The following is a 21926-nucleotide window of genomic DNA, read 5'->3' on the forward strand; positions in this document are numbered from 1 at the left end:
ATCTCTCAGCCCCACCCTCTTCAACATCTACTTGAGCCCCCTCACAGCCATCGCACGCCAACATAACCTCAACATCATCTCCTACGCCGACGACACCGAGCTGATCCTCTCCCTCACCAACGACCCCGCCACCGCCAGAGCCAACCTGCACGAAGGGATGAAAGATGTAGCCGAGTGGATGATGAAAAGCCGCCTGAAACTGAATCAGACAAGACGGAAGTCCTCATCCTGGGATCATCACCCTCTGCCTGGGCGACTCCTGGTGGCCCCCTACCCTGGGCAGCGCACCCAAATCAACGGACCACGCACGCAACCTGGGCTTCATCCTGGACTCCTCCCTCTCGATGACCAGACAAATCAACGCCGTCTCATCGTCATGTTTCAACATCCTTCGCATGTTCCGAAAGATATTCCGTTGGATCCCCACCGAAACCAGGAAGACGGTCACCCAGGCGCTTGTCACCAGCCGACTGGACTACGGGAACACCCTCTACGCCGGATCCACAGCCAAACTACAGAAAAGACTCCAACGCATCCAGAACGCCTCCGCTCGACTCATCCTGGACATCCCTCGAGACAGCCACATCGCCGGACACCTGAGAGACCTGCACGGGTCAGCAAGAGAATCACGTTCCGACTCCTCACCCACGCGCACAAGGCCCTCCACAATCTGGGACCCAGATACCTCAACAACCGCCTGACCTTCTACACTCCCACCCGCCAGCTACGATCGACCAGCCACGCCTTTGCCGCCGTTCCACGCATCCGAAGAGCCACCACGGGAGGAAGATCCTTCTCCTACCTGGCAGCCAAGACTTGGAACTCCCTCCCCATCCACCTCCGTCTTACCCAAGACCACCTCTCCTTCAGGAAGCAACTCAAGACCTGGCTGTTCGAGCAGTAGCGGACCCCCCCACCCCCAAGCGCCTTGAGACCCTCCGGGTGAGTAGCGTGCTATACAAATTTCTTCATTGATTGATTGATTAAGGAGGGATTCTAACAAATAGTATAGTATTCACAGGCACATGGCATGTTTGGACTGTGGACTTATGTAAACCGATCCACAGTTCCATAACATATACACACAACTGAGAAGGATGATCTGTGTTGGAAAATGACCATCTTTTGCATGGTATTCCCACAGATTTGTGCCTTTTTTTGCTTAACCCGTTTTTGTTGGCAATAGGATGTACACTTTACTCCTGCTAACCAGTAATAAAGTGCTTGTGCTCTCTCTTTTGCCAATTAAGGATGCACAAGTTTTACTAGGTTTAATTTACTTATACATCTCTAGTATATGGTACTTCATGTACCCAGGGCCTGTAAATGAAATACTACCAGTCGGCTGCAGCACTCATTGTGCTACTCACTGAAGTAGCACTGTAAAACCTGTCTCCAGGCCTGTTAATGCAGCCTGAGTGGGCAGTTTTAAACTGCCATTGCGACCTGGCAAAATAAAACTTGCCAGGCCTAAATAAACCTTCCTTTTTACTACCTATAAGTCACCCCTAGGGTAGGCCCCAAATGCCCACACGGTGGGATGCATGTTATTTATGCATGTTATTTAAAAAGTAGGACATGAGCATTTAATGAGTCTTTTTTTCACTCTGACAAGACTTACTCTTCCATAGGAAAACATTCAGTTACATTAGAACAAATCATAATGCTTACCTTTAGTTTGGGGGGGGAGCTAAAAAATGGTTCAATGACTCATTTTAATAGTAATTCAAAATTTATGATCAAAACAGACTTTTATATTACTATTTTGAAAATTACACTTTCAGAAAGTTGTTGTTTTCCTGCCTAACCCAAAAGGGGTATTTGTGCAGGGGACAATTGTCACCTGACTGCTAATGGCTCCCCTGTGGTGAGATGTTCCTAGATGGAAGACAAAGAGCTTGGGTGTGGAGAGGTATTTTCTCCCTGGAGTAGGATAACCTGGGGACTGGGCCCAGCCGCTTTCTGAGCTTCACAGATTCCTATCATGTCACTGGAAGATGTAGCTCACACCTAGGTCTGCCTCGCTTTTGACTTGCTAGTCAATTTGGCTCCAAACCCAGTGGGAGGGGGAGCTGCCCAGAAATGTCTGGAGTGACCACAAGGGTGGGTCTACCTATTATTATGGCCACATCTCAGGGTTGGGCACAGGGAGTTCTGACGAGGGGAAGAAAGGTTCTGCCATGCCAGAAGTAGACAGAGAGGGGCACTGAGGGATAGTTTACAGTTAGATTTGCAACTCTCACTGAAAATGACAAAAAAGAATGAAGCGCGGCCTCCTGCACTTCGTTTAATTTAGGCCCCTGGGTGGGCCAGGTAACAGGACCATTATTAAAATATAGGAGGGAGGAGGGGGGAGAGGGGAGGCGGCCTCCCTCCCCGGGGTTGTCATATTTATATACAGGAGAGCAGAGTGGCACCCCGTTGCGCAAAGTACTGCCACCTCCCTGGGGCTTCAATGACAAATAATGCCCCCCCAGCAGCCCCGGGGACCTCCACCTCCCTGGGGCGCATATATTCTTTTTTCTAAATGTGGGGGAGGCGCTACGGCCTTTCCTGCTGCTCCCATAGACGGTCACCTCCTCTGGGTACATTACATTGGGCAAATTTGAAGAAGGCAGGGGGGGCCATGCAGACCCCCTCCCTTTGCACCATCTAGGGTCCCCAGGGCCCATCTAGGGCTCCAGGAGGGGGTGTGCTCCGGGAACATTTTGTCTTGCTTGCTCAAAGCGGAGCACACTTTGCTTTTACAAACAGGCAGCTGCATGTCAGCAGCTCCCTGTGTGTAAAAGCAATGGTGCCTTACGCAGTAGGCGGGGAGCTGGGCGGGACCACAGGGGTCTTCAGGCTCCCCCCGCTATCCCCAATGAAGTGGCATGGCCCCAGGGGATGAGGTCCCTGGGGCCAAAAATGGTCCAGGAGGGGGGCTGCTCGGTCCCTCTCTCTTTAAAAAAAAAATTTCAAAAAAAGAAAAGGTCTGCCCTAGGGGATGGGGTCCCCAGGACTGAATATGGCCCAGGGAAGGGGGTCCACACGGCCTCTCTTCTTTTATTTAATAAAAAAAATGAAAGACCAGGCCCGGGAGATGGGGGATGGAATCTCCGGGCTGAAATCGGCCTGGGAAGGAGAGCAATGAGGGAAATAAGTGACAACTCAACAGAGGCTCCGCCCCGTTTTCCTCCCACACTTCGAACGTGGCTTCTGGTGCGCTGCTGATTGGGGATGAAGTCTCCTTCCCTGGTGAGTGTCCTTAGGTTGCAATGACATTTAACTCTTTCCTTTCTTAGGATGTGCCAGGCGCGCTCCAATCCTCCTCCCGAGACCCATGGTGCTAGTAGCGCCCTATTTTAAAGTGAGATACCCTCCATATTTACCACCTTAGGGGGGTCACCGACCCTTTGGTCATATTGATCCCTCCTTATGGAGAATTCACATCGTGTTTTTACTCCCCCCTCTACAATTGTAGTTTTAAACCACCTTTAGCACTCCACCTCCTATTGGATAATACTACAACATCCCCAAGGGCTACTTGGATGGTGCATAAGATATCATTTATTGTGTGCACACAAAAGTTTGCCACCATCTTAGGAGCACTATGATAAGTTTACTCTAGCATATACTAATTGTATGTATGTCTATATCTGTTTGTCTGTATACTCTCTCTTACAGGTGCTGATACACCCCTGAATTTGGGGTTTTTTCAGAATGAGCATTTGCTCTTCTAATTTTTAAGCACTTTTTTCACTTTTCTTTTTTCACTTTCACGTCCCCAGGTTAGGGTGGACTATTAGAGTGTCCATACCGCCGGGGTATAGTCCTGAAGAATGCCTTGGTGAATACATACCACTAGTACGGCAGAAACATGTTGACTGATTAATTTAACCACGTGGTATTTAGCTGAATTTAACCAAATCCTAACAACCTTGGCACTTAAATTCAGACACATATACCACCTACACGTGTCTTAGGGATCACTCATTAAAGTTTTTTTGATACCCTGTTAGGCACTCTTAATCTCTTTTTCACAACACGTCCTCCCCACACGACCAGCTCCGCAGTCTTTCTGGCGTCGCAGCACACCGAAGAGACACTCAGTCTCTTCGGTGGGGCCCGATGATGAAGCATGACACTGACCAGGTCGGTGTGTGAGGGCCTTCCTACTCAATCAGAGTGACTGTGTTAAAACCCTCTTATCTTTTGCTCCATATTCCTGGCAGCCTTGTGACTGACCAGACCTCTCTTCTTTTGTTGTATGAGTGTCCTTAGGGGCCAATAAGGGCTCTTGTAACCTCCAGTAAGCCCCACACAGAGGAATTGCTGAGAGGTGGTCAGAGGCCACACCTCCTTTCTCTACCACACTGCAAACGCGCCTATGGGCACGCTGCTGGTGACGGGAAGAGGTCCCCTTGCATCGTGAGGGCCTCAGGACTAAGGTGAACTCATGTCATGAGTGACTGACAATGTCATGAGTAAAGCAAGGTCATAAGCAGTGCATTGCGTGGGCGCAAATTATAGTTAGCTCAGCTAACTAGAACGGCTGAATTTACTGGTTTTGTACAAGTGAAATCTGACCCCCAACAATAACGTCCCTGTAATCTTTGTTTTTTTCTGTGAATATATATATATCACTAAAATAACCCTGGTTAAAGGTTAGTTTTGGTGCAGCGATCACAAAACAGAGAAGCTCCTGAAATTTGCCAGTTTTAGTACACAAAGCATAATGCAATATGCTAGAATTACTAGAATTCTGGCAATGTCCAGAAGATGAAGATAATATCAAATAACAAATGAAAATCAATCTCTAAATACATGTCTCATCAGTACTACAAGTACATTAGCAGGTGCACTGAAGAATCTTCCCCTAACTGAAATCATATCCATCAAAAAAATCGATACAGTGTTTGGTCAGCTAAGACTCAAATATACAAAGTAAACTTAGATTCAAATCCTAGTGAGCGGTGGGCATTCAGTAACCACCTCCTTTTACTGATGAGAATTATATGGCAATCTGAGGAAGCGAGAATACAGAAAAGTTATTTCAGCAGAGAAAAATGTTCTTATTTTATTTTAAAGAATCCTAATAGTATTTAACACATCGTATGCAATTGAAGTGTTAAATAAAGTGGGCATACAGCTTCCGCTTTGGGCAAGAGGAAGGGCTGCTACAAAAAAAACCCAGTTTTCATTATATTTAATGGAATGCCCCTTTATTATCGCCAAATAACATTCTACCTCCTGGGGTCTTCTAGTTATAGACTGAATCACCTGTTGCCATCCTGGAAAATCTTTTAAAGTTATTTAAGAAACTAGATAAATGTACTTTCAATTTAAGAATGGATCTCTACAAGTTCATCTATTGCCTCTCCTTCATTAGCCCTAAAGAGATCAAAGTGGGTTACAATGTTCAGTGAAGATCAACAAAGACAATTATTTACTTAGTCGCTCATGAATAAAAAACATTAATTACTACTCATTTCAGATCAAATTTCTGGTGTATAGCAAATAGTTTTATTACTGCAACTTTTGATTGATCTGATGTGATACTCAAAAACGAAAGTCAGGATTTTCATCAAATCTTAAATAGTACACTCTATGGGTCTATTCTGAATTATGATTTATGCAATACACACACTTGTGAAATGTACCAGATTTCACCCTAAATGTTTAAATAGCCACAAGTATATATCACAAATAAAGAAATAATACATTAAAAACTGAAAATAGATCCAAATATTAGTACTTTCATCAAACTTGGCCATTGTAATGAAGTACGCAGCAAATCCAAAGGGGATGACGGACGGAGTGTTGAACATTGTAAGCACTCACCCCCAGTCAACTGATCTGGGTTTAAGCCATCATCATTCTTTAGCTCACTCCGCCACCCCAGTTCAAACATGGCTATATGCAAATCAGTCTGACCCTGTGCCTCATAGGAACAGTCTAGCCCGAACTGCCAAGCCATGTCTTCCCTGGACCGGAAACAAGCATCCTGGGACCGGTTTCTGGCTAATCAGCCGTCATCAGCCAGGCTAGCTTGAATCCAGTAGCAAAATGAGCAAGGGACTACGTTGAGTTTGTGGGGTATCTCTGAACGCTGAGAGAAAATCAGCATTATTGTTTCATTGCCTCGGTTCTGAAGGACAAGAGGTGTTTGAACACCTCCATGATTTGACAGATAATGAGTCTGATAGGCTTAATGAATTTGAAATATGTCTTAAAAAACTCGACAAACACTATTTTCCACAAATCAGTACAATTGTAGAGCGGAACCATTTTGGGAAGCAACTGCAAAAGTCCAAGGACTCAGTTAAAGCTTATATTACTGCCCTCCGTAAGTTGGGCGTTACATGTAAGTTTGATGGGTCTCTTGAAGAAAGTATTCGCGATCAATTTGTGTTAGGATGCAATATTGAGAAATACGAAGGTGAACTTTGGCAAAAAGATGACCCAAAACTTGATGAGGTTGTTGTTATAGCCAAGAGGATAGAACACTCCCTTGCTTGCGTTGAAGTCATCAAAAAAAGAATGGGGTCAAGGAGGAGAAAGTTCACTGTGTTACCAAGAATCCTGTTAAGTCTTCTAGGAAACAACCTGAACATTTACATCCTTCTTCTTCTTCTTTCTCTACTGTTAAACCGAGGGAAAACTTCAAGATGAAGTGTTTCCGATGTGACTCATGCGGACATCTTGCCAACGACAAGGCCTGTCCTGCCCTTTCCGCTAAGTGTCTCAATTGTTGGAAATGTGGCCACTTAGCCAAAGCTTGTAGAGATCAAAAGAAAAAACAAGGAAGACGAGTCAAAGAAGCTACTCTTGATTATGAAAGTGATTCCGACTATGACGAGCAACATTGTGGGGAAGTTGTATTCAAAGAGGGTTTGAAAAAGTGTAAAGGACCTGTAGATAAAGTACAAGTGAATGATAGCAACATTAAAATGCTTTCTGACTCAGGAGCAAAAATCTCCCTTATCCCCATAAAATGTTTTGGTTATTTCTTAGGTGAGATTGACTACAAAGGGAGGATTACTGTCGGGAAAATTTATATTTTATGTAGAGGCGAAAGCATAATTAGCTGGTTTCACCAAGCTGATTTAGGTGTGTCATTGGTTCCTGGACATGATCCATGCATTGTTCTTATAGACTTCACTCCGGATCCAGTTCCTTTGAATGTTGTTTCAAATGAGATTACTTAAAAAGTTGTTTCAAATGCTCCAAGCAGTACTTTACATACCAAATTTAAAGAAGTCTTCAATGAGAAGGTGGGTTGTTTCTCGGGCTATACTCACAAAATCACACTAAAGCCTAACGCTGTTCCTGTTACATGTAAGGTGCGCAATGTACCTTTGACCATGAGAGAACCCATGCGCCTAGAACTGGAGAAATTGAAAAAGGGGGGGATCATTGTTAAGACAGATGTGACTGAGTGGCTGGCTCCGGTGGTTCTTGCTCGCAAGGCCTCAGGAGAGGTACGATTGTGTGTGGATCTCCGTGCTCTTAATCGTGCTGTAGCGGCTGATAGGTACACTCTTCCTAACATCACGGAAATGTTAGCACAATTAAGTGATGCACGTGTTTTCTCGACTCTTGATCTCAGAGCAACCTACCATCAGGTTAAAATTGATGATGAATCCATGAACCTGACTGCATTCATAACTCCTTTTGGCACCTATAACTTCACTCGCCTACCTTTCAGATTGAACTCCGCAGCGCCTGTGTTCTAAAGAGTTATGGAGGATGTGTTGAATGGTGTGGTAGGAGTTAAGATATACCAAGATGACGTTCTGGTTCATGGCTCGTCACAACAAGAACATGATGTTAGACTTAAGACTGTTCTTGAGCTATTTGGAGCGAGAGGTTTAACCTTGCGCAAGAGCAAATGTAGGTTTAATCTCTCGGAAATCGATTACCTGGGTCGCTGTTTGACCGGGTGGAGTCAGACCGAAAGATCGTCTTATTAGGGCTATTGAGGAGGTTCCCGTTCCTTAATCTAGAGATGAACTCGTAATTTTTTTAGGAATGGCCGGAGTATTACAATAAATTTGTTCCTCTCTTTGCTTGCCGCACCTCCATGTTGAGATCTCTCTTAAAGAAGGGTGTGAAGTTTTCATGGTCTCCCCAGTGCCAGTTAGAATTTGAGGGGATACTGAATGCTCCAAGTTCGGCTCCATCTCTTCAGAGCTTTGACACTTCTGCGAGCTCCATACGGACTACTGATGCCAGTTCAAAGGGCCTGGGTGCTGTCCTTAAGCAGACAAGAGATGGGAAGGAAGTAACTATCATGTTTCTCTCCAGAACCTTTAGTGTTCCAGAACTTCAATACTCCGTAATTGAGAAGGAGGCTCTCAGTATCTTCTGGGCTATCAAGAAATTAAAAAAATTCCTCTGGGGTAGCTCCTTTGTTGTTCATTCGGATCACAAACAATTAAAGGTTGTGTTCTGTAAGAAAGGTTTAGATACTGTCTCCTCTAGAATACGTAGGTAATTGCCTTACAAGATTTTGACTTTGTCGTGAAGTATATCCCCAGGGCGGATAATAAGGTCGCCAACTGACTTTCTCCTTTAGTGCCTAAGCAGTGTGGGGAACCCTTATTTGACTCCGAAGATTCTTGGGAAATTGATGACTTCAGGGTGAGTGAAATTGTTGAAGGGATTATCACTGAGACTGGGTGGAAGGACGCAATGACGAGAGATACAGACATGCATGAAGTGTGCAGATTAGTGTCTGATGGTTGGACTGGTATCAGGTCTTTATGTGAAGGGATCAGGAAGTTCTGGAACATTCGTAGTGAACTTTCTGTGTCTAGAGGCTTACTCTGGAGGGGCACAAGGCTTGTCCTTCCATCACCTATTAGAGATTAAGTCATTTATTTGGCTCATCATGGACACCAAGGTATTTCGAAAACCAAAGAAAGGGTTCGGTTACACTTTTAGTGGTGAGACATTGACATCCTTGTTGAGCGATTAATAGGAAACTGACCTGAGTGTAATGCATGCAATTAAGTTAAACAAGACTAGAGTTCAACCTCTGGTCATTCGAGAAGTGTAATGAAGTACATCAAGGGAGGTTGAAGAGAAGAACTTGTTGATTGAGCTTCACATTAAATAACATCCTAACCACAGGGCTCCCAACTGCAACTGGCACAAGAGCTAGGCAACAGGGACCAAGCATTCTACATTCCAGAGCCACAGTAAAAAGATATTCTACATAAAACAGACCAATGTAAAACTGAATACATGAAGCATTTACCACAGGCATCTTTCAAATATTGCAAAAATCTGAATATTTAAATGAAGGAAAGACTACCATATTCTCTACTGACTTACCATCTTGTGTGTTTTGACTCAGGATAGTAGATTGAAGCTCTTTGATGGTAATCCCAAGAAAGCAACATATTTCTTCTCTGCTGTACGGTTCAGGGTGAAATAGTTCTTCCACAACAGTTTGCATCTGTTCTAGACTCATGCCCAGCCTGGCTTGCACATCTCCAAGCTTGGAAAGGTTTTCCCAGTCGAGGGCCCTCGATTTTGCTAAAAACTAAAATTAAAATAGACCTTGTTAAATGTATTCAATATTAAAGAAGATAAATATAGCTGGTAATCACTGGTTTTATTTGCATATTTACTGTACAGATTATGAAAATAAATCATACATGACAAATATATACTTGGTAACTGGATGATGTTTCCATTACTCATCTGGGAACTTACAAAGAATGTATTTATAACTGCCCACGTTTAAACATTTAAATTACATATCCTCCGCTACACACAAGTTCGTCTGCCAGTCTTCCTTCTCTCTCTCTCTCTATCACTCTCTCTCTGGTTCACAGTCCCCCCTTCAACAAAGATGCAACTCCTTTAAACTAAAACGCAGGGGGGGGAGGGGTGAGGGGGGCGATGGCGTGGCCAAGATGGCAGAGAGAGCAGACGTGAATTCAGTCCCTCCGCATCGGCCTTGACTTAAAAGCTATATCCCGGGGTGCCTGATGCAGCAGAGCAATGCCCGGACAGGCATCTCTAAGGAGACCGTGAGGGCGATGCCTGGGGACCCGGTCAGGGGTGGTCCCCCCACGAGGAGCGACAGAGACATAGGTGAGTGCGGCTGCCAGTGGCCCTGGACATGAGGTGGCTGCCCAGCAGTGATGATTTGGCCTACCCAGAAACGAAGCAGGGCCGCAATTATCCAGGGGCAGTATCAGTGAGCAACGAAGAGACAGGGCTGAGTGCCCGTGCCTGTCGGAAGCTGCAGCGGCCCACGAGGCAAGGAGGTGGGCTGCGGATACCAGGAGCGCACCGGAAGCCTTGTCAACGAGAAGCGGCCCGGGGGCGCGGCTCCGGGAGCCCTAGATGCCGGAGCCTTGCCGACCGACCTGCTCTGAGATAGCAAGCTGAGTTGGGGCGGAGAAGCGAGCCCACCAGCAGTGATGGCCTTAGCTTGGGGCCCCCTCGGGACGAGGTGGAGGGATGAGCCCCCGACCGGCAATGAGCGGCGCCTGTGCATAGAGGGCCTACAGGCGGCATCCAGAGGCACCCAGAGACAGCTTGTAGATCCCCAGGCCCCCCTGGCCTTAAACTGCCCAGCGCAGAGAGACCTGCCCAGATGATGGGAGCAGAGGGACTCTTGGCCTGGACCCCTGGGAGCTCCCTAAGTCCTGTTGAGCAGCTGAGGTTTCTGTGGTGACCGGGGGGAGATCCTCAGTCCCTTCCCCCCTCACGGCTGGTATGGGAGACCCAGAGGATAGCAGACCCCTCAGATGGCCTGCAGATGCCTGTATGCTGAAGAGTAGCCTTTTGGTGGAGGAGGTCTTTCAGTGCACCAGACAGGCTTTCCAGAAGACCTTGGAGGAACAGAGGGGTGCGTTTGTGAACGGCTGGAGAGGAGGCATGCACTGCCCTATGCATTACGTGCCAAACCTTGCAGACTTGTGGATTTCTGGGGCTATGGGGAGGCCCCCACACTGGTTAACCTTCTATCGCTGCCACCAGAGCTGAAGAGAAAGGCTATTTCCCGGAACAGGCCACAGGGGAGTGAGGAGGCGAGCATTTGCCACCTCCTACCTAAGAGCCCTCTTTGTAGGTTTCACTATAGACTAGGCTCAAGTGGAGTACTGAGGGATCCTGCTGCCTTGCACTTTGGGCTTGACCTTCCTGCAACTGGGCCTTCCTGGACTCGCTAATAGTGAGGCCTATATTCTGCAGATGCGCAGCTACTTCGACACTGTACGGTCTAACATTGGTCCTAGTCCCTTATGCTTACAGGAACAAAAATGGTGTGAAAGACATGTTTATTAAACAATCTATCCCACACACCACGGAGCCATGAGGTTCCCTTGGAGAATCAATCGCAATGGCCTGAGCACGAAGGAGGCGATGCACCAGTGACCAGATCATATATGGACACACTCTTCTCAACTCAGAGAGGACCTACAGTCGATCAAGAAGGATCTGGCCCAAGCCCTGTAGGGAGTCTGGAAAGAGGTGTCGGAATTAGGAGATAGGGTAGATGCTCTAGAGAACGACAAGATCACAAAAGACAAAGAAATGGAACAGCTTAAACGGGAGCTCATCCGCCTCACTAAACAATAAATAGACATTCAGTCACACAAAGAGGATCTCGAGAACAGGTCTAGACGCAATAACAGGATGTGGAACGCACCGATGGCCACCGAAGCAGGGAACATGGAGGAGTATGTGACACATCTCTTTGAACAACTTCTGAGAGATGTGCAGGCCTCGGATATCAAGATAGACAGGGTCCATAGGACAGGTATACCTAGAACCCCACACATTCCTCGGCCTGACTACTTGGCGCATGTCCATAGTTTCCCATTGAAGGAGCGCATTCTTCAGAAGGCGAGAGACTCGGCCCGGTGCACCTCTGTGGCCACTTCTTTCAACTCTTCCAAGATCTCTGGACCATCACGCTGCAGAAAAGGAGGGTTTTCCGCCCGGTAGTGGCCGTCCTACACGAGCATAACATCTCATTCTCCTGGGGCCATCCTTTGTAGTTAATTTTCAGCTGGGAAGGGAAGACGCACCAGTTACGCTCTGTCCAGGCCACCTGTGATCTACTTCGTATCGATAATGCAGAGGCAGCTACCAGGAGTAACATAAAGCTGGACACTGGGCCTGGTAGATATCGGAGATGGAGCCGGAGGGTAAGAGGCAAGGGGCTGGCCAAGCCCGACCCAGCCACAATAGCCAAAGAGAGGAAAGTGGTCATTGAGAGCTTGTCTGGAGATCTGCCACAAGATCGCAATGGCAACAAGACTGAAGACATGCAGTAACCAGGGATCATTCGCTACAATAGCTGTTGAGGCTGGCTGGGGGGCGGAGGGGGGCGTGGGGGCAGTGCTGTTAGCACCTGGCCACCATAAACTCATCCAATTCCCCACTCCGGAGATGGCGGGAGCTGACTGTATATTTCCGCCCACTCCAGAGACTTTACAGCTCTTTTATGTTATTGTTTTATTGTTGTTAATTTTTAGGTACCATTACATCAGATCACCAGAGACTTTAGATCTAGCTGACTCTGTAATGACTGGGTACATTTTACTGCATGGTAAGGATCCAACTCGCATAGTAACACACCTTCTCAGACATATCAACAACCGGGAAACGCACCACACTAGACTACAACCGTATGACAATGGCTGCTGAAACTCTGGAAATACTTTCTCTAAACGTGCAGGGTTTGAACAACCCTGTTAAAATAAAAGCTATCCTTTCATATGTAGAACACAATGGGCCTGATATTTGTCTCCTTCAGGAGAACCACCTTTTAGCAAAAGACACGCACAGGCTTAAGACCAAAGCGTTTCCCCACCAGTTCTCCGCTCTCTGGCGTAAAACTGCAGGGGTGGTAATACTCTTTCCGTGCAAGTTTGCGGGAACAGTGGGACTGAAGCTTGTGGAGCTCAAGTGCCGCCTCCTGGTATACCACGTGCAACTGGGGACCCGGGCCCTTTCCTGGGTTCACTCTACACACTCAATGGAGAGCTGGAGCATTTTATTAGAGCTGCTATAGAGGAGCCCCCCGTATCTCAAGAATAGCTGGTTTTAATTGGAGAGGACTTTAATTTAGTCTTCAATAATGATCTAGACCGCTCGGGCTCTAGGGGGAGGGTCGGGGGCTTTGTTTAGAGAGAGGCTAGACTGGTTGATGGAGATGGGGCTAACTGATCTATGGAGATCTCTACATCCCTAAATAAGGCACTACTCTTTTTTTCACATCCTCATAGGACATATGACCGTCTAGACTACTTTTTGGGGACCTGAGAGGTAGTTCCATTAACGCACTCAGTGGCTATTGATCCTCGATCTCTCTCGGACCACTAGGCTAGAATCCAGGAGCTTAGGCATCCATCCTAGGGGGCCTCTAGGCGTAGATGGCAGCTCTGGGAGACAATTCTACAAAGACCTGAGGTGGTCACGCAGATTCAGTCGGCCATACGCAACTATCTACAGCTTAATGATACCTGGAAGTCTCTACTTCCATTTTATGGGACGCTCTATAAGCGGTTATTCATGGGGTAATTACAGCAATAGCAGCGGAAGAAAATCGCCAACGCAAGGTCAAGCGAGCAGAGCTTCAAGACCAGGTCAGAAGGCTGAAGCATATGCACCAACGTCTGGGGGCTCCAAGAATCTGGCGCCAACTGGAAATTGCGTGGAAACAGTTGACTAGCCTGGATTTGGACACGGCGGAATACTCGATTCTCAGATTAAAACACTCCTACTATGTTAATGGGAACAAATGAGGGAGGCTGCTCGTGGCCAGACTTCGGACCCAGAGACAGTCTGCTAGAGTGGACATTCTCCTTAATGGAGATGATGAAGAGATAAAAGGTGATAGTCGAATTGAGAAGCATTTTAGAGACTTCTATGCATCACTATATACCGGTCAATCAACTGCACCAGACGCTCCCTCACATTATCTATGCCAGGCGGCAACAATCTGATTGACCGAATCTCAGGAGGCCTCTTTAGAGGTACCCATTCGCATTGAGGAGATCATCTCTGCTATTTCCAGGCAGAAATCTCTGAAAACCCCAGGGACAGATGGTTTCTTCGCTGCCACCGATGACATCCGAACCCTGCTCGACAACGGAGAAACAGCGGCCCTCATCCTCCTAGACCTCTCCGCAGCATTCGACACTGTCTGCCACCGCACCCTAGTGATGCGCCTCAGCAACGTCGGAATCCAGGAGAAGGCACTGGAATGGATCATCTCCTTCCTCGACGGAAGGACACAGAGAGTTCGCCTACCACCGTTCAAGTCAGAGGCCACCGAAGTCATCTGCGGCGTCCCCCAAGGATCCTCGCTCAGCCCCACCCTCTTCAACGTCTACATAAGCCCCATCGCACGCCAACACAACCTCAACATCATCTCCTACGCCGACGACACCCAGCGGATCCTCTCCCTGACCAACGACCCCGCCGCCGCCAGAGCCAACCTACACGAAGGGATGAAAGACGTAGCCGAGTGGATGACGACCAGCCGCCTGAAACTGAACTCAGACAAGACGGAAGTCCTCATCCTGGGCTCCTCGCCCTCCACCTGGGACGACTCCTGGTGGCCCCCCGCCCTGGGCACCGCACCCAAACCGACTGACCACGCACGCAACCTGGGCTTCATCCTAGACTCCTCCCTCTCCATGACCAGACAAGTCAACGCCGTCTCCTCGTCCTGCTTCAATATCCTGCGCATGCTACGTAAGATCTTCCGGTGGATCCCCACCGAGACCAGGAAGACGGTCACTCAGGCCCTCGTCACCAGCCGACTGGACTACGGCAACGCCCTCTACGCCGGAACCACCGCCAAGCTCCAGAAAAGACTCCAGCGGATCCAGAACGCCTCAGCCAGACTCATCCTCGACATCCCCCAACACAGCCACATCTCCGGACATCTGAGAGACCTGCACTGGCTCCCCGTCAACAAGAGAATCACCTTCCGTCTCCTCACCCACGCACACAAAGCCCTACACGATCAAGGCCCGAGTTACCTCAACAGCCGCGTCAACTTCTACGCTCCCAAACGCCATCTCCGATCGACCAGTCACGCCCTCGCCGCCGTCCCCCGCATCCGAAGAGCGACAACAGGAGGAAGGTCCTTCTCCTACCTGGCCGCCAAGACCTGGAACTCCCTCCCGACCGACCTGCGCCTGACCCAAGACCACCTCTCCTTCAGGAAGAAGCTCAAGACCTGGCTGTTCGAGCAGTAGCAGACCACCCCCCCCCTATGCGCCTTGAGACCCTCCGGGTGAGTAGTGCGCGGTATAAATGTCTTGATTGATTGATTGATTGATTGTTTCTCAGCTGGATTCTATAAGGCCTTCTGCTCTGACCTAGCTCCAGTTCTCACCCAGCTATTCAATGAAATTGCATCCACAGGCAGCCTCCCCCTTCAATGCAAGAAGCGGCAATAGTTGTTATTCCTAAGCTGGGGAAAGGCAAACGCCACTGTGCTAATTACTGCCCTATATCACTCCTGAATGCGGATGCCAAGCTCTTTACGAGCATCCTACTGACTCCCCTGAATCCCCTTATGCAGGGGTTGATTGGCCCAATCATGCCAGGTTTATATCGCAGAGGCAGTGTGCGGATAAAACCAAGCAGCTGTTTCACATCATAGATAAAGCGTGCCGTAAGGGGGGTGCTAGCATGTTACTCTTGGTCGACGCAGAGAAGGATTTTGATCAGGTCCGTTGGCCATTCCTAGATGCGACACTGGAACATTTTAGGATAGGAGAACGATTCCGAGCCTGTGTTCACAGTGGCTATAGATCCCCGACAGCAAGGGTAAGGGTGAATGGACATGGTTCAGATATATTTCCTATACAACGAGGTACTAGAGGGGTGCTCCCCCTCTCCCCTACTTTTTGCCCTTTATATGGAGCCCTTCGCACAACAGGTGGGAGATCATCCAGGTATTACAGGAGTTTCTTTAGGGGAGAGGAAGAGCACCGAATTAGTTTATAAGTGGGTGACGTGATGGTCATGCTAGAGGATTCCCGGAAGAGCCTTCCTCACTTCTTTAGAGAAACGGAAGATTTTGGTGCAGCCTCTGGATTTTGTATGAATGTTCAGAAGTCCCAGGCCCTTAATATCACAGTCCCCCAGGCTGTGGTGGAAAATTTGTGATGCATGTATTCAGTGGAGTGGTCGACCGGGTGCCTCTCATATCTGGGACTTCAGCTATGCTCCATGTTGGAACGCACAAATGATTCTAATTATCGAAAATTGACAAAGAAGGTGGGTTTGTAACTGAAGCAATGGAAATGCTACCCACTCTCCCTGATGGGTAACATTGAAGTCCTAAAAATGACCGCCTTACCCAGAATACTCTTCTATTTCCAGACTCTGCCTCTGACGCCCCCACCGGGGACAATACTGACGCTGCAGGCTGCATTCCACTGGTTTGTATGGGCGGGTAAGAGACAGAGTGAGTAAAGAGCGTTGTTGGCTCCCGGCGGCAGATGCGGGGGCTTGGGATACCTTGCTTCCTTAGATATTTTTAGGTGACCCAATCACAGGACCTAATTGAGAGGTCTACAACAGATTTGGAAAAACACTGGTTATTTATGGATAGGGCTATGGAAGGGGTTATCCTTGAAGAAGGTTCCATTTTTAGTGCACCACCACTGAGCACCCAGCTTATATATTATCCCTGTAACAAATTCTCTTATGAGGGTCTGGAATGGCTGTGCATTTAGAGGACAACTAAACACCTTCCTATATCCCCCGACATTGATTGTTAATAACCCGACCTTTGCCCCTGGGACTCGACCCGCATTCTGGGCTTAGAGGAAAGCTGCCTGTAAGGCGGACAGTCATTTTCTTGACACTGGCAGCCCAATACACTTCGATGTCCTTAAAAAAGATTACACCCTCCCTGAGAGTAAACGCTTTAGATACTCCCAGATAAGAGATTGGCTCTTACATTCAACTATGAGGAGTGGAGTCGAGCGGACTCTGACCCCCTTTGAGAAGTAGGTGGTGAGCAAACGTTCTGATAAGCACCTTCTATCTGAATTAAAAGTTCTTCTGCGGCCCATGCAAAAGACAGAGAAAAGCCCAGCCGAACGTCGTTAAAAAGTGGAACCGGGCGACAGCTCTCTGCAAAACACTGGAACAATATATACCCCGACACACGACCTATAACATAGCAAGCACAGAGACAGCCCTGAAGATCACCTCATGGTGGTATCTCACCCTGGTACGGCTCCATAGGGGGACGCCAGCCCATAGCAACACGTGCTGGAGACAATGCGGGGAGAAAGGCACTCTCACACACATGCTTTGGGAGTGCACTAAACTAGCACCGTTTTGGGACTCTGTTTTAAATGACATGGACACCCACTTCTCAACACAACTCCCAAGATTCCTGTCTTGCATCCTTCTGGGCCTCCCTAACCCCCTAAGATTTCCCCTTTCATCCGGTAGAGGCCTTCAAATAAGCATAGCACTGGGGGCTGCACCCCAGACTATTCTCTCAATCTGGGGGTCTGCTACTTTACCGACGCATCTGAACTGGCTGCCCCGCTTGTGGGTGGGGGGGGTCCTGGGTATGGCGAGACTTACCCATACATTTGCTGATCGGGGCTACACTTTTCACACCTCATGGCACTGACGTTTCTCGCTACTCTCCCAAAAATTCTGTGAACTGACCTGCCCCCGGTATTTGAGTATACTGAGGTTTACGGATCCACCTCATGCTGTACTGGGGGATGCCACACAATGAAGAGTCAATTCAATTCATAAACTTTTATTCGATTATAAAATTTGCATAATCATAAAAAGTACAACATTATTTAAAAACCATCAGTGTTAAGCTAGAGTTCACATGAAACGTTTTATAAAACAATGTCCTGTCGTATTTTCATTACTTTTTTTAAAAAAGTCACTGTCATTTTGGCTTCATGAGGGTTTAACGGCGACTGGAGGTAGGCAAGCGCTGGATATGTGTTTCTAAGACCGCTTGAGCGTAAGAGGGGGAGAATCCATTTTTTCCTAGCCGCACTGTAATATTTGCAGAACAATGTGACATGGACCGTTGTTTGCTTGGAGGCCCCGTCACATGGACAACAAATCAAATTCCGTGACCAGTTATTCTGTTCTGGGAATGAGACCAGGCGAAAGAAAAGGTCAAACCGGAATCTTGTCAGTAAAAACTTTTCATAGTTCGATAGAAAGAACGTAAGGTAAGGCTGTATCAATTTCCCTATTTGCAATTGGGAGATTTTTTCATTTTGCGTTTTCACTATCTCCGCCTGGTTGCGGAGTTCTCTCAAGTGGCCTAAGCATAGATCTTTCAGCCGTTTCTTGGATATGTCTTCAATTGAGGGTGGATCAAAAAAGTATTGTTCACAGTTAAGGTCTTTAAAAAATTTGAAGACATAGTTAAGCCAGGGAATTTTTCTCCAATGTGCTAGGCTCAGGCAGTCTGTGATGAGGGAGCGTGTTACGTGACTTTCAGGATTGCACCAAATGCGATGCCATAGAATGAGAGGCTGGCAGCGTATGGTGTCTGTCACGAATTCCATCCCTAGCTCTCGATGTGATGCTAAGATCGGGGAGCTTTGGGGAAGGGCCAGGACATACTTAATGAAGGCGTTCTCGGTTGCCTGTATTTGTTTGATGTTTCCGTGACCCCAGATGCCTGCTCCGTAACTCGCCACACTATGGCATTTTGCGTAATATAGTGTTAGTAGTTCCGACGGAGCTGGTTTTCCTAGTTTCCTGGAGAAAGCGCAAAGCGCTGATGTTGCTCGGCGAAAGTTTAGATTTCTGGCTTCGATGGCTTTTCGCCAGGTCATTGAGTCGTCCACGAGTATACCCAGATACAGGTAAGCTGACGTTTTTTCCAACTTAGTGTTGTTTATATGTATGGATTTTGATTTTCCAGATTTGGGGCCTAAGGACATTGTGAATGTTTTCTTTGTGTTTACTTTTAATCCTAGGGAGTCCATGAACGTCACATATTTATTCAGTTGCCGTTGGAGTTGGTTGGCTGTTCGGGCCAGGATGACCGAGTCATCGGCGTAGAGTAGGATGGGTATAGGCCGCCGATCAATTTGCGGGAGGTCCTGGCTTCCTGCCAACATTGCTTTTTCAATCCCGTTGGTATATAGATTGAATAGGAAGGGAGCCAATACGCACCCTTGCCTTACTCCTCGCGTGATTTTAAAAGGACGTGACAGGTCGCCGCCAATGCCATAGCGCACTCGGCCTTCTGCGTTGGTGTATAGGCCCCTGAGAAAAGCCAGTATCGCCGGATCTACTCCAAGATTCGACATGATTTCCCACAGCTTTGCGTGCTGAACGCAGTCGAAAGCTGCGCTCAAATCAATGTAGACCAGGTGAATTATCCCATCTTTTGCGTGGACATATTTGTCGGTCAAGAGGGTCAAATTTAGGGCTTGCTCCACTGTACCGAGCCCCTTCTGGAAGCCATATTGCAGGTCTGTAAAGATGTTGTTTTCCTGGGCCCAAGATTGTAATCGGTCCAGGAGTAGTCGACCTGCAATTTTTCCCGTGGCATCCAGAAGGGAGATCGGCCGGTAGCACGCTGGGTCGTTTCGGTCCCCCTTCTTGAATATTGGCAAGAGTGTAGATGATGACCATGATGGAAGGAGACCGATCTCAGCAACTGCGGACATTACCCGGGTTATTATTAGCGACCAATAGTCACTGTTGTGTAGGAATATGTCCATGGGCACCCCGTCTGGGCCGGGAGCCTTGCCAGTTTTTGATGCTGCGATTGCTTTTCTAACCTCAGTTACTGTGAAGCGTAGATTAATGGGTAAGTTGATAGGGCGAAGGTGGTTCTCCGCTTCGGCCTCGTGTTCTGGTCGAGACGTGGCAGGTAGTGGGTCAAAAATTTTCGAAAAATGGCGAACCCATTCGCACTCAGTTACTGCTACGTCGAGTGGATTCGGATCGGTATCTTTGTCAAAAAAGGGTGATCTAATGGTCTGCCAAAAAGTTATGCTGTCCTTTTTTAGTGCGCTCTCGTGTAATTGGCACCAAAGATCTCTCTTTATCTGGGACCTGCGGTTTTTCCTGGCTTCGTTGTACGCTTTCCTCCGGGATGAGATTAGTTGGACGTCTCTTGGCTCCTGCCGGAGGGCTTCTTTTAGCAACGAGAGGGCCTTTCTGCAGTCTGAGTTAAACCATCTTTTAGTTTGGAATATTGGTTTGTTTGACCTTTGTTTAACTAGCTCATCTCTTATTGTCCCTTGAATGTTATGGAAGGAAGTAATAATTAATTCAGGCGAAGCCTCTGCGGAGAGACAGTCCCTTAACCAGGGGTACGTTTTTTCAAATATTCTTTGCGAGGTCACCTCAGGATCAACTTTGGCCCATTTGATTGCGAACCCATTTCTTTTCCTCAGTGATATTGTTTGTTGGTCAAGAGGACTGATTTTTGTTATAAAAGGACCTGGTTTCTCCAAAATAATCTCCACACTTAGGGGATAGTGATCGCTGATCGGGCAAGACCCTACTTTATAGTTAATTAGCGAGTTCTTACTGGTGATGGAGGCTAGGATAAAGTCAATAGTGGATGTGCTACCTCGCCCATGGAAAGTGGGTCGGAATTCCTGGGCTGGGTGCACTAGCTCATTTACAAAGTCAAGGTCCAGACTGAATACTATTTCGTTCAGCTTATTTCCACTTTGGGTATGAGCGAAATGGGGAATCGGGTTGCCAGTTTCGGATTGTAGGCCACAGGTCCCGTTTTTGTGATTTGGACATATATGATGGTTAAAGTCACCACCCCAGATATATTTTATTGACTCGCTCAAATTCGAGTTTTGGAGTGTTGATATGTGGGCTGCCATTTCGTCCAAGTTTGTACAACAATCCTGTGTGCCTATGTTGTTGTAATAATTTATGAGTATGTGAACGTTCTTTGATGCGGTGTTATGGTGCGTGATCTGAATGACTTGAAAGGTTGGTGTTTCTTTCGTGGTTTTTACCTTAACTGCTAAGGTGTTGGAAATATAAATCAAGAGGCCGCCTTTTGGTCTCCCCATTGTGCTTGGCGTTGCTTGGGTAAAGAAGGTTTTGTATCCCGCTAGATGGAGGGGGGATAGGAGCCAAGTCTCTTGTAAGCACAAGATTTGGTGGCTTCGTGCGATTTCCAACCATTGAGGGCATGTTATTTTTCCGGTCAGGCCTGCAACGTTCCAGAAAACTATGCCTATGGTCGTGGCCTTGTTGACTGTCGAGGTTACATGTGCTGTTTTACTGTTGTTCGAGATTTCAGTGGTTGGGGTTTGTACTGTGAGTGATCCATTGTTCGCGGCCAGATTCATTGGAGCCGGAAGGATAGGCAGATTGTTATGTTGGATCATTCGGGTCTCTGATACTTCAGACTGTTTGAAAGGAGTTATCTGGTGTGTGTCAGGAACTAACGATTGTAAGACGTCGGCTGGATGTGAGGAGGCAGCTTTGGGTTGTTTAAGGTTAATGGTGGGTGGTCAATCGACCATGTCGAGACACTCGTAACGGTTTTGGGTCGGAAAACCCTGCCACCCCTCATATGTTGGGTAAGATCTGTCCTGCCAGTATGGAATTTGGCTATCGACATACCTTTCTCTTGACCCCCCCCTATCAAGGTATTCGGGTGGGAAATCCCTCCGGGTCCATGGTGTTTGACGCCATGGGTCCTGGTTCCGTGGGCCTTTGTGATGATGATGCCATTCCCATGGTGGGGGGTTGTGTTGATGTTTCATTGGGGGATAAAAGAAGGAGAGGTGACGAGTGTCTATTCCCCCTTTTTTCTCGAGTTGTGGCCAGGCACATATATAGTCAACCGTTGCGGGATCTTTGCAAGTTACTATAATGCAGTCACCGCGTGTTGTTTTCCTGGTTTTGCCTATCCAGGCTACCCTACGTGCTGACGTAATTCCTCCTGATAGATG

At 47.5% G+C, this 21926-nt stretch overlaps 1 protein-coding gene across 1 annotated transcript in view; it reads right to left on the reverse strand.

Annotated features, from left to right (window-relative positions):
• The window catches only part of GALK2 (galactokinase 2), a 1370458-nt gene that overhangs the window by 495834 nt on the left and 852698 nt on the right, over window positions 1–21926 (reverse strand). The window contains exon 8 of the mRNA XM_086958266.1: window positions 9322–9532. Within this exon, the coding sequence (XP_086814392.1) occupies window positions 9322–9532 (211 nt within the window). The remainder of the gene's footprint in view (window positions 1–9321; window positions 9533–21926) is intronic.

Source organism: Lissotriton vulgaris, chromosome 2_1 (genome assembly GCF_964263255.1).
Source record: "Lissotriton vulgaris chromosome 2_1, aLisVul1.2, whole genome shotgun sequence".
In the NCBI taxonomy this organism is placed as follows: Eukaryota; Metazoa; Chordata; class Amphibia; order Caudata; family Salamandridae; genus Lissotriton; species Lissotriton vulgaris.